The 12843-nt window shown below is 44.1% G+C and overlaps 1 protein-coding gene across 6 annotated transcripts in view; it reads right to left on the reverse strand.

Annotated features, from left to right (window-relative positions):
* The window catches only part of ZNF516 (zinc finger protein 516), a 347045-nt gene continuing 334202 nt past the window's right edge, over positions 1-12843 (reverse strand). For all 6 annotated transcript variants that reach the window (XM_030211770.1, XM_030211812.1, XM_030211788.1 and 3 more), the window contains one exon: positions 1-150. In XM_030211770.1, the coding sequence (XP_030067630.1) occupies positions 91-150 (60 nt within the window). In that variant the 3' untranslated portion in view covers positions 1-90. The remainder of the gene's footprint in view (positions 151-12843) is intronic.

Here is a 12843-nt window from a genome sequence, read left to right on the forward strand (position 1 = left end):
CACTGTCATCATTCTGAGGTTGTCGGATCCGCCGGTCAAGGTACTCGCTGTTATCAAAGGGTACACGGTGCACACACTGGACATGCGTCTTTAAGTTCCCTTTCTGAGAGGCACTGTATGGACAATATCTGCATTGGAATGGTCTCTCCCCTGTAGCACATGAGGAAAAAAAAAAGGGGGGGGGGGGGGGAGAAAGAGCATGTATTACTTCTGATTTCCATCTAATTTGGTTTTTAGGCACTAAGGAGTCCTTTTACAAAGGCGCGCTAGCATTTTTAACGCACGCTAAGTGCTAGAGATGCCCTTATATTCTTATATACTCAACTTCACAACATATGATGTTGGGCAAGTCACTTAACCCTCCATTGCCTCAGGTACAAACTCAGATTGTGAGCCTCCTGGGACACAGAAATGTCCAGAGTACCGGAATGTAACTCACCTTGAGCTACTACTGAAAAAGGTGTGAGCAAAATCTAAATAAATAAATATACATCCTTATTATATCACAGAGGTCCAAGTGATCAGAGAACTATAATAGGATCCGTCAGATCAGCGTGCCTGCCTCCATATTGGCTGAATGATTTTTATGAGCCAAGCATACTTCTGGAGGCAGTACCGCAATCCTCACCAATCCAATTTTAGGGTTTTTACTTATTTTTTCATTATAGTAGTCAATTATATAATTTTTTTGCTTTTTCACAAACATTCTTATCCTTAATCTTCAAGTTAGTACTTAGCTTTTCAGCTACAGTTGACGATACATGGTGGAGACCCGTTGTCATCGACATAGATCCATGTTTCGCTTGCGAGCTGTTTCAAGGTAGTCGCCAATACTACTTCTTACTGGCGGCTTCTAAGATCACTGCTCTCTAATCACTTGGACCTCTGTGATATAATAAGGATGTATATGTTGTGAAGTTGAGTATATTGAGAACGAATTGACTGTGGACTCCCTTCACTATTTAAGTTGTATATGTGCCTAGTTATTGTTGTGATCATATATTCTTATAGGCATCTCTAGCATTTAGCGTGCACTAAAAATGCTAGTGCAACTTTGTAATATATTATGTGCTGCCCCATATGGTTAAACAGTTTCAAATTCCAACTAGATCTAACAACCGTTTGCTACCACTATTATGTGTGTTAATTACATGGTCACATTATGAAGTTTTATTCTCTGTTTAAAAAATGAGTTCTAAGGAGCACAGCATACCAAGGATATTGGGGATGAAAGGTGAATCAAAAATGAACATGTCTGTTACTTCAAATTAAAGTTTGCACTTGTGTCCATACCATGGGGGGGGGGGGGGGGGGGGGGGGGGGGAGAGGCAGAGAACAAAAATACCACTTTGTTGTTCACAAACATCTGTCAAACAGACAGTTTAAAGTCAAACGAGCAACACAGATGGAAGTGTGAATGCATATGAGCCTGAAACATCCCAAGTATGGTATATTTTGAATGTGAATGCTGGAACAATGCAGTTCATACTCCTTCTTACAAACCTCCTTCTGCCAAGAAATATATAGCAAGTATTAAATGTTAAATGCATGCAGCAGCCAGAACTTAAAATGCTGATCATGAATCAGGTCATTTTATACACACAGGCAATCTGAGCAACAGGGAGTGTGAATTCTAAAATAGTAAACTGGATCAGAAAGAGGTGGAGGGATGGGCACATGGGAACTCTAAGGAGAGGAAGGCGTCAACTAGTAGGGTGCCACAGGGATTGGTGTTGATGTGCTTTTATAAGTAATATTGTAGAGGGTTTAGAATGGAAGGGATATCTTGGCCAACTCACAGAAAGATGTGCATCAGAGCTGACAAGAGGTGAAAATGGATGAGGATTTCATGGAAGAATCCCTGAAGTATGGCCAAGAGCACGGAAACCAATTTGAACTGGGAGAATGTCAAGCCTGGGCCAAATTCTATTGCATTTTGGGATTTCCCCAGATCTGCTGGGGAAATCCATCAGGATCCACCAGATGACTGAGGAAATTAAAAAAAAAAAAAAGATCAATTTCATCCAAGTCTTCAAAATTCAGAGTGAATATGTTTAACTCACTTCACATGTCTTCAAAGTGGGTCATCAAACCATTCAATAAACCCATTTTGAAGAATTCACACATTTCTTCATTGTGGCAGCTTAGCATATAAAGAAAAAAGCAGGACTGAAAAGGTGTACTTTATGGCACTGACAAATCTTCATGCTGCTCTATCTGTGTCCTGTTACTGGAAGAATGTGTGTTAGTCAGTTGCTGCTGGTTGAGTAGTCTGTGTAGTTAGACCCAGCTTTTCTTGGTCTCCCTCCTCCTGTTGACCCTGCCTGCGCTGCCTGAAGTCCTCAGTTCACTGCAGGGGTGTAGCCAGACACCCAATTTTGGGAGGGCCTGTGCCCAAGATGGGTGGGCATAAGAACCTCTCCCCGTCCCACAGGTGATTTGGTCTCTCCTTCTCTCACCTGCATGCCATATGGTCTCTCAAACATCCCCTCTCTCATGTATGCCTTTTAAATAGCAGATTTTCACCGGTAGCAACACTGCTCATGTTGGCCCAACAATCTTCCCATTGATGCAAATTCCTGTTTACGCATAGGCTTGAATACGTCAGAAGGAAGGCTGTGGGGTCAGTGTGAGTAGTATATATCAGTTGCTGCTTGCTATAGGCGAAGATCTGCTATTTACAAGGTATGCAGGAGGAACATTTGTTAGGAGTTTTCAGCTGGTGGGGCTTGAGAATCCCTGCCAGCCACATCATAGGTGTGCTGCTACTGGGTGGGCCTCAGCTCAAAGAGGGTGGGCCTGGGCCCACCCCTTGCTACACCACTCGTTCACTCACTCTCTCAACCAAATTTCTGCAGCCAACGGTTTGCAAGGTGGGCCTTGGTTTGGGAGGTGGAGAAGAGGCAGCAGGGCAGAACTAGGCTCTAGGTAGTGTCAATTCAACCCTGATGGTAATGGATGGAAGATGTGTGATAAGTCCTTGACCAGGAGATGCTAGTGTTTGGCATGGCACTGACAGGGCTTCACAGGCCATCAATGAACCTGATGCAAATATATACCTCCCCTTCTTACCGCCATGCAGCCCTCTCTCAGCCCCCTCCTCCCCCAATTCACTATCCTTCTCACCCAGTGCCCCTAAATCTCTGCTTCTCACACCACATCACTCTCCTCTCTACCTTCCCCAGCCCTCTTTCCCTCTCTCTCCAATCCCTGTCTGCTGAAGCCTTTCTCTCCTCCTTGCAGGATCTAAGTGAACCAGAGCCTCCATTGCGTTCTCCATCCTGTGCACTTGCAGCCATTAGATGGCAGAAGTGTTATACATGTAATCAACTGTAGGTATACAACTCAACATGAACAGACATAATCAAGCACAGAGGCACAATATGCATACTGCAAAGAACACCTAAATACATCTGGATATTCAGGAAAGTATGACATGATAGGGAGGTAGAATGAATAACTACCAAACAAAAGGGCATTTGTGAGATTATGTTGGGAAGTTATATAGGATGAATTTAGCATGCCCAAACTGTGCTACAAAGTCTCTGGAACAGTTCTGAAGAAAACTGGAGTGTTTCGTAGACTGATACAACTTTTTAGTGAGCCAAAAAAACCAGTTACTCAAAAAATGACAATGTCCATAATCATTTGAGTATATCCAGAGGTCCCTTCTTCCACATCTGAAGAAAAGTACTTGTCTGGTATTCGAATTTCCAGTACATTATCATTTTGGAAAACTGCTAAGCTGGACACTACAAGATGTCACTAAACAAAAAGCAGGGAGAAAATCCAGTGGAATTCTAAAATTCATAATGAGGGAGCCTACAAAATAAGGATACGGCAATACTTTTTTAGAAATCAATGGTGCAACAAATTCTGAGAGAGAGTGGAAGCAACCTTGAGAAAAGTTCTTAAAACATAAGCAAGTATCCACACACACATACAATGGACAAGAAAAACAACAACAAAAAAACATTACGAGTTTCAAACTTGAAAAAAAAAACATAGAGGGGGTAACCTGCACAGAGTAGAAGTTATAGCCCTAGGAAATAAGGGGGAGTAACCCACATGGAGTTGCAGGTACAACTCTGGCCACTTTTCTAGGCAGACTGGATGGGCCATTTTGAAATGTATCTGCTGTGCAATGTTCCCTGTAAGCTGCATGACCATCCCCATCGCCCTCTAGCTGCCGCTGCTTCTCTAGACCACCAGCAGCTACGCACACTGCGGGGACGGCCTTCCCCATTCATGTGGCTGCTGGCTCAGTCCCAGAACAGGAAGTGATGTCAGAGGGGGCAGGACCTTCAGCCATACGAATGGAAAGTCTGGCCCTGAAGTGACTGTACCTTGTTTTGCCACTAATGCTAATGGTATCTAGAGAAGGAACAGCAATGGGAAAGGGGTGAGGTGAGGTGCAGGGAACGGAGAGGAGGCGGGTGCTAGCTTGGAAAGGGAAAACCAAGAGGGGGCAGAGGCTGGTTGGAAGAGGTGGAGAGAAGGGGAAGACAATGGATGGAAAAGGAAGAGGGGGAAGACGGTGGATGGAAGGGGAGAGGAGGAAGGGAGGAAACGGTGGATGCAAGGGGAAGACGGTGGATGGAACAGGAACCGATAGGGGCAGAGGCTGGATGGAAAGGGAGAGAAGGGGCAGCTAATGGATTGAAAAGGGGAGTGAAAGAGGTCAGAGGTGGTTGGAAAAGGAGAGAAGGAAGGCAGAGGCTGAGTACAAGGGAAAGAGACGGCAGAAGCTGGATGGAAAGGGACGAGAAGGAGGGCAGACACTGGATAGAAGTGGAGACAGAAAGAGGGCAGATACAGCATGGAAGTGAGGAGAGAGGGGGCAGAAGCTGGATGGATGGGAGGGACAGAAAGAGAGTGGAGGCTGGATGGAAAGGGGAGAGAAGGGCAGACACTGGATGGAAAGAGAGATAGAAAAAGGTCAAAAACTGGATGGAAGTGGGAGAAGAGTACACATTAGATGGTTGGATAGAAAGAGAACACCCTGGATGGAAGGGGGAAGAGAAAGGTCACACCCTGGATGGAAGGCGGAGAAAAAGAGGGCAGAAGATGGAAAGAAAGGGGAGGGAGAGGGGTCAGACACTGGATGGAAGGGAAGAGAGAAAGAGGCTGGATTGAAGGTAGGAAAGAAAGAAGTTAGTTAGTGAGAGACTGGGGAATAAGAGGAAGTGGAATAGGAGAGTTAAGGTGAGGGAAAGAGAAGGAAAGCTGAAGGTAGACACAGTAAAAAGAGGGAAATTGAAGACTGGATAGTAAGAAAGAATTAATCTGGACAGAGGTAGACAAATAAATTGAAGAAAACCGATAGAAACAGCTGGAGAATCTGAAGGTGGACAAAGCTATGGGGTTGGATGGGATACATCCCAGGATACTGAGGGAGCTTAGAGAGGTCCTGGCGGGACCTCTTAAAGATTTATTTAATAGGTCTTTAGAGACGGGAGAGGTACCGCAAGACTGGAGACGAACTGATGTGGTCCCTCTCCACAAAAGTGGAGACAGGGAAGAAGTGGGAAACTACAGACTGGTAAGTCTCACATCGGTGGTAGGAAAAATAATGGAGTCGCTCCTGAAAGAAAGGACAGTTAACTTTCTAGAAGCCAATGGGTTACAGGACCCAAGGCAACATGGCTTTACCAAAGGAAAATCCTGCCAAACAAATCTTATTGACTTCTTTGACTGGGTGACCAAAGAACTGGATGAAGGACGTGCGCTAGATGTAATCTACTTGGATTTCAGCAAAGCCTTTGATTTGGTCCCCCATAGAAGACTCATGAATAAGCTGAAAGGGTTGAACTTAGGACCAAAAGTGGTGAACTAGATAGGAAACTGGTTGACTGACAGGTGGCAGAGAGTGGTGGTAAATGGAATCCACTCGGAGGAAAGGAAGGTGAGCAGTGGAGTTCCTCAGGGGTAGGTGCTGGGGCCTATTCTGTTTAATATACTTGTGGGAGATATTGCTGAAGTGTTGGAAGGAAAGGTTTGCCTTTTTGCGGATGACACAAGAATAGCCAACACAGTGGATACCATGGAGGGTGTAGAAATGATGAGAAGGGATCTCCGAACATTAGAAGAATGGTCTGGCAGTTAAAATTGAATGTATATACCCAATGTACTCCGATTATGAATATATAAAATCCTTTATTTGTCACCACAAATACATGTATCAAACTTCATCACACATTTTGTAAAGCTCACACGACTCTACCCGGTGCACCCTCATGCATACCATCTCTCCTTCAACAGACATTCAGTTTTAACAACTATGCAAATATTCAGCTATACATAATCACCAACTGCACTGCCCGATGGTCCAAGAACACAGTTCAAAGCGGAACCTTGTACCGCTAGTTGTATCTTTGATGATAGCAACACAGTCCGGCGAAAACTGTTGAGTCTTTACTCAATGTCAACAATAGCAGACCGCTTAATATCTTCACTGAAGAATCTATCTTACAGTGGACTATAGTTCATTTAGAGGAAGAAGAACCTCAGTCACTGCTGGACAAGATTTCGCTTAGGAGCAGTGAATATCACTAACCCCTTCCAGCTGTTTTCAATCATTGGCTCAGAAAAAAAACTCTGAAGAATGTCCAGCAGTGACTGAGGCTCTTTTCCTCTGAATGAACTATAGTCCGCTATAAGATTCCTTAGTGAAGATATTAAGATGTACGTTATTGTTGACACAGAGTGCAGACAACAAAGGCAGAAATAAAAATTGAATTTTTAGTTTAGGATACTGTAGTATGGTAGCTGTGTTAATAAATATAAAATGGAAATAAGGTGACAACTTTTTATTGGACTAATTTTAATACAATTTTGACTAATGTTTAGAGACCAAAATCTCCTTCCTCAGGTCAGGACAGGATATCATAATGCTGTTCCTGACCTGAGGAAGGAGGTTTTGCCTCTAAAAGCTAACTGAAAAATGTATTTAGTCCAATAAAATGGTATCATCGTATTTTCCATTTGTTGTTTTATTTGTATTTGTTAATTTCTAATGTAGTGTTTGAAATATGTCAGTTTTGGAAATTTAAGTCTGCTATCTCTATATTTTGCTTAGTACAGGTCTATCTGTATTCTGCATGTGTGAAAAAGACATGGTTTTCTTTTAGCAATGACTGTGCAAAACTGATCTGTATTAATTTGACTTGTTTTTCCAATAGGTTTATTGATGTTCTAGTGATCACTTCAGTGTTTGTGGAGCTGTCTTTTCCTAAGTAGGTCCTTGTTGTGTGACTTGTGGAAATTACTGCTATGATGGTATTGTAGAGTTGCTCTGTAGGTCATAAGTACATAAGTATTGCCATTCTGGGAAAGACCAAAGGTCCATCAAGCCCGGCATCCTGTTTCTAACATTGGCCAATCCAGGTCACAAATACCTGGCAAGATACCAAAAAAGTACAAAACATTTTATTCTGTTTATCCCAGAAATAGTGGATTTTCCCCAAGTCCATTTAAAAATGGTCTATGGACTTTTCCTTTAGGAAGCCATCCAAATCTTTTTAAAACTCGCTAAGCTAACCGCCTTTACCACATTCTCTGGCAATGAATTCCAGAGTTTAATTGCACGTTGAGTGAAGAAAAATGTTCTCCGATTAGTTTTAAATTTACTACATTGTAGCTTCATCGCATGCCCCCTAGTCCTAGCATTTTTGGAAATCGTAAACAGACGCTTCACATCTACCTGTTCAACTCCACTCATTATTTTATAGACCTCTATCATATCTCCCCTCAGCCGCCTTTTCTCCAAGCTGAAGAGCCCTAGCCGCTTTAGCCTTTCCTCATAGGAAAGTCGTCCCATCCCCCTTATCATTTTCGTCGCCCTTCTCTGCACCTTTTCTAATTCCGCTATATCTTTTATGAGATGCGGCGACCAGAATTGAACACAATATTCGATACAAAGGCATTATAACATCCTCATTTTTGTTTTCCATTCCTTTCCTAATAATACCTAACATTCTATTTGCTTTCTTAGCTGCAGTTGCACACTGAGCAGAAGGTTTCAACGTATCATCAATGACGATACCTACAGTGGTGGAAATAAGTATTTGATCCCTTGCTGATTTTGTAAGTTTGCCCACTGACAAAGACATGAGCAGCCCATAATTGAAGGGTAGGTTATTGGTAACAGTGAGAGATAGCACATCACAAATTAAATCCGGAAAATCACATTGTGGAAAGTATATGAATTTATTTGCATTCTGCAGAGGGAAATAAGTATTTGATCCCCCACCAACCAGTAAGAGATCTGGCCCCTACAGACCAGGTAGATGCTCCAAATCAACTCGTTACCTGCATGACAGACAGCTGTCGGCAATGGTCACCTGTATGAAAGACACCTGTCCACAGACTCAGTGAATCAGTCAGACTCTAACCTCTACAAAATGGCCAAGAGCAAGGAGCTGTCTAAGGATGTCAGGGACAAGATCATACACCTGCACAAGGCTGGAATGGGCTACAAAACCATCAGTAAGACGCTGGGCGAGAAGGAGACAACTGTTGGTGCCATAGTAAGAAAATGGAAGAAGTACAAAATGACTGTCAATCGACAAAGATCTGGGGCTCCACGCAAAATCTCACCTCGTGGGGTATCCTTGATCATGAGGAAGGTTAGAAATCAGCCTACAACTACAAGGGGGGAACTTGTCAATGATCTCAAGGCAGCTGGGACCACTGTCACCACGAAAACCATTGGTAACACATTACGACATAACGGATTGCAATCCTGCAGTGCCCGCAAGGTCCCCCTGCTCCGGAAGGCACATGTGACGGCCCGTCTGAAGTTTGCCAGTGAACACCTGGATGATGCCGAGAGTGATTGGGAGAAGGTGCTGTGGTCAGATGAGACAAAAATTGAGCTCTTTGGCATGAACTCAACTCGCCGTGTTTGGAGGAAGAGAAATGCTGCCTATGACCCAAAGAACACCGTCCCCACTGTCAAGCATGGAGGTGGAAATGTTATGTTTTGGGGGTGTTTCTCTGCTAAGGGCACAGGACTACTTCACCGCATCAATGGGAGAATGGATGGGGCCATGTACCGTACAATTCTGAGTGACAACCTCCTTCCCTCCGCCAGGGCCTTAAAAATGGGTCGTGGCTGGGTCTTCCAGCACGACAATGACCCAAAACATACAGCCAAGGCAACAAAGGAGTGGCTCAGGAAGAAGCACATTAGGGTCATGAAGTGGCCTAGCCAGTCACCAGACCTTAATCCCATTGAAAACTTATGGAGGGAGCTGAAGCTGCGAGTTGCCAAGCGACAGCCCAGAACTCTTAATGATTTAGAGATGATCTGCAAAGAGGAGTGGACCAAAATTCCTCCTGACATGTGTGCAAACCTCATCATCAACTACAGAAGACGTCTGACCGCTGTGCTTGCCAACAAGGGTTTTGCCACCAAGTATTAGGTCTTGTTTGCCAGAGGGATTAAATACTTATTTCCCTCTGCAGAATGCAAATAAATTCATATACTTTCCACAATGTGATTTTCCGGATTTAATTTGTGATGTGCTATCTCTCACTGTTACCAATAACCTACCCTTCAATTATGGGCTGCTCATGTCTTTGTCAGTGGGCAAACTTACAAAATCAGCAAGGGATCAAATACTTATTTCCACCACTGTAGATCCCTTTCTTGGTCTGTGACTCCTAACGTTGAACCTTGCATGACGTAGCTATAATTCGGGTTCCTCTTTCCCACATGCATCACTTTGCACTTGCTCACATTAAACGTCATCTGCCATTTAGACGCCCAGTCTCCCAGTCTCGTAAGGTCCTCTTGTAATTTTTCACAATCCTCCCGCGATTTAATGACTTTGAATAACTTTCTGTCATCAGCAAATTTAATTACCTCACTAGTTACTCCCATATCTAGGTCATTTATAAATATGTTAAAAAGCAGCAGTCCCAGCACAGACCCCTGGGGAACCCCACTAACTACCCTTCTCCACTGAGAATACTGACCATATAACACTACTCTCTGTTTTCTATCTTTTAACCAGTTTTTAATCAACAATAGAACACTACCTCCTATCCCATGACTCTCCAATTTCCTCTGGAGTCTTTCATGAGGTACTTTGTCAACCGCCTTCTGAAAATCCAGATACACAATATCAACCGGCTCACCTTTATCCACATGTTTGTTTACCCCTTCCAAGAAATGTAGTAGATTGGTGAGGCAAGATTTCCCTTCACTAAATCCATGTTGGCATTTCTCATTAATCCATGCTTTTGAATATGCTGTGTAATTTTGTTCTTAATAACAGTCTCTACCATTTCACCCGGCACCGACATCAGACTCACTGGTCTATAATTTTCCGGATCTCCTCTGGAACCTTTTTTATGTTTAAATCTTTTTATTAGTAATCCAATACATATATTGCAGGTAGATATCACAACACAAAATCAACACATATGTGCTTCAAGATGCCATGTGCTTAAGGATTACAACAAATTTGCATTCCCTCTTTCCTCCCTCCCCCCCCCCTCTCCCTTGTACCGGCAACCAAACAACTAAACAAGTAAAACTTTAAGAAAACCATTTACACTTTATAAGTCAATGACTAGTGTTCCGCACGTAGACCAGAGGCTTGATTCTTATAGCCTCCAGCCCACTTCCCCAATCACTTAGCGTGGGGATGAGACCTTCTCAATGATCAAACCAGATGTATACTCCCCTGGTGTCAGACCCAGTCATCCCCTCTCTTACAGTACACTAATAGGTACAGCGCAGAAACCCATTCCCTCTATCCCCTCCCACCCAACTCCCTCCCTCCCTACCCACCCTCCCTTCGTGCGTGCTGATTAAATGTTAAGATGGTTAAATGTTTAGGATGTAACTTCTCCCTTTAGGTGGCAAGGCGCTCCACACTGGTTCCCACATTTCTCTAAACCTGGTGCCTGGGACACTGTCCATGTTTTGCACCCCACACCTATCTATTCTCATTTGGTGAATTAACTGTGATCTCCACCTCCAGATGTGAGGGCCCTGCGGCATCATCCAGGCTGTCAAGATGGCATGAATGCCGCAAAAAATTGCTAATTGTACAAATCTCTTGAACCCCGCCGGAGGTTGTGTTGTAAATTTAAAGCTATTAAATAGCAGCAAGGGGTCACAAGTGAGAGTACATCCCCACCATAAGTCTATAATTTGTAGCACTGCCCCCCAGAAGCGCTGTACCTCCGGGCAGAGCCAGAACATATGCCCTAAGGAGGCCATAACCGCCCCACACTTTGGACAGACCCCGGAATTGGAAATTTTTGCCTTGTATGCCCGCAGGGGAGAGATGTGCAGCCTTAACAAGAATCTATATAGTTTTTCGCGCTGTAGTACTGACAAACGCCGCGCATATAATTGTTTTAAATATGCTTTGCACATCTCCTCCGTCACCTCACAATTTAGATCTTTGGACCAGTCTGTTGCCAAGGATGCATACTGCAGCTCTACAGTCGTGTCCTTCAACTGCTGGTGATGAAATCTTAATGGCACACACAGCTGGGCACCCAACGTATAGGCCTCTGAGAGAATGTCGGACACATCCTCCGTCAAGTCCGTCCAGGGTAAAGTCTGTACGTAATGTCTTAATTGGAGATACGCAAAGAAATGCCTCCTTGAGATCCCATATTGCTGTTGCAAGGTGGCAAAAGGCCGTATCTTACCTTCCTCATCTATGATATGCACCAAATATATTATGCCCTTCTTTTCCCATTGTTTAAACACACTATTTCCCTGACCTGGTGGGAAATCCGGATTATTACAGATTGAAAGGTAGGGCGTTACTTTAGCGGAAAGCTGATGGCGACGGCAAAGCCACCTCCAAGTCGCTCGCAGGGATCCCAGCAATGGATGGCGTTTCAGCGCCGCCTGAGGTAATTTACCCCCAGTATGTAACAAGTGACTAAATTGAATCTCCGGGAAAACCGAGGTCTCTATAGCCGTCAGGGAGAAGTCCGAGGATCCTCGGAACCAATCACTTATGTGACGCATAGAGCATGCTACCGTTAACGATCGAAGGTTCAACATTCCCATACCCCCATACTCCCTGGGTGTCCAGATCATTGAGAGCCTTAGTCTTGGGCGTTTCCCTTTCCATAAATATGTTTGCAACATTTTCCCCAGTTTATTCTCATCCTTTCGTTTTAGAAATAGCGGGAGCTGCTGAAAAACGTATACCCATTTCGGCACTATCAGCATGTTAAACAGCGCTATCCTTCCCCACAAAGATAAAGGGAGGGCCTGCCAGAGCAGCAACTGTTTTTTCGTCATCTCCATGAGTATTCTGACATTTTGTTCATATAGGAGTGCTAAATCTCTAGGTATTAGGATCCCCAAGTATTTTAGTGCTACCTCTTCCCGGCGCAGTGGGAATTGACCTCTCCACTCACGGAACGTGTCATCATCCAGTGCCATTGCACATGACTTTTGAAGATTAAGGGAAAACCCTGACACCTCACCATATTGTTCCACTACCTGTAAAACGTATTCTAGAGAGGCTTGGGGGTCCGCGAGCAAAAGCATGATGTCATCCGCATACGCCAGCGCACGAAGCTCCTCCCCCCCTACATTAATGCCCTGTATCTTACTTGTCTTGTTAAGTATCCGCAGCAAGGGTTCTAGAGAAAGGTCAAACAAGAGCGGGGACAATGGGCAGCCCTGCCTCGTACCGCGTTGTACTTCAAATGGTGCCGACCTACTCCCATTCGCTACAATCTGCGCCATCATACCTGAGTAGAGCGCTTTGACTGCTCTCAAAAACCCCTCAGGGAGCCCCACCCATTCCAACACTCTGGAACCTTTTTTTTTTTTTTTTTTAAATCGGCGCTACA

Source organism: Microcaecilia unicolor, chromosome 1 (genome assembly GCF_901765095.1).
Source record: "Microcaecilia unicolor chromosome 1, aMicUni1.1, whole genome shotgun sequence".
Classification (NCBI taxonomy): Eukaryota; Metazoa; Chordata; class Amphibia; order Gymnophiona; family Siphonopidae; genus Microcaecilia; species Microcaecilia unicolor.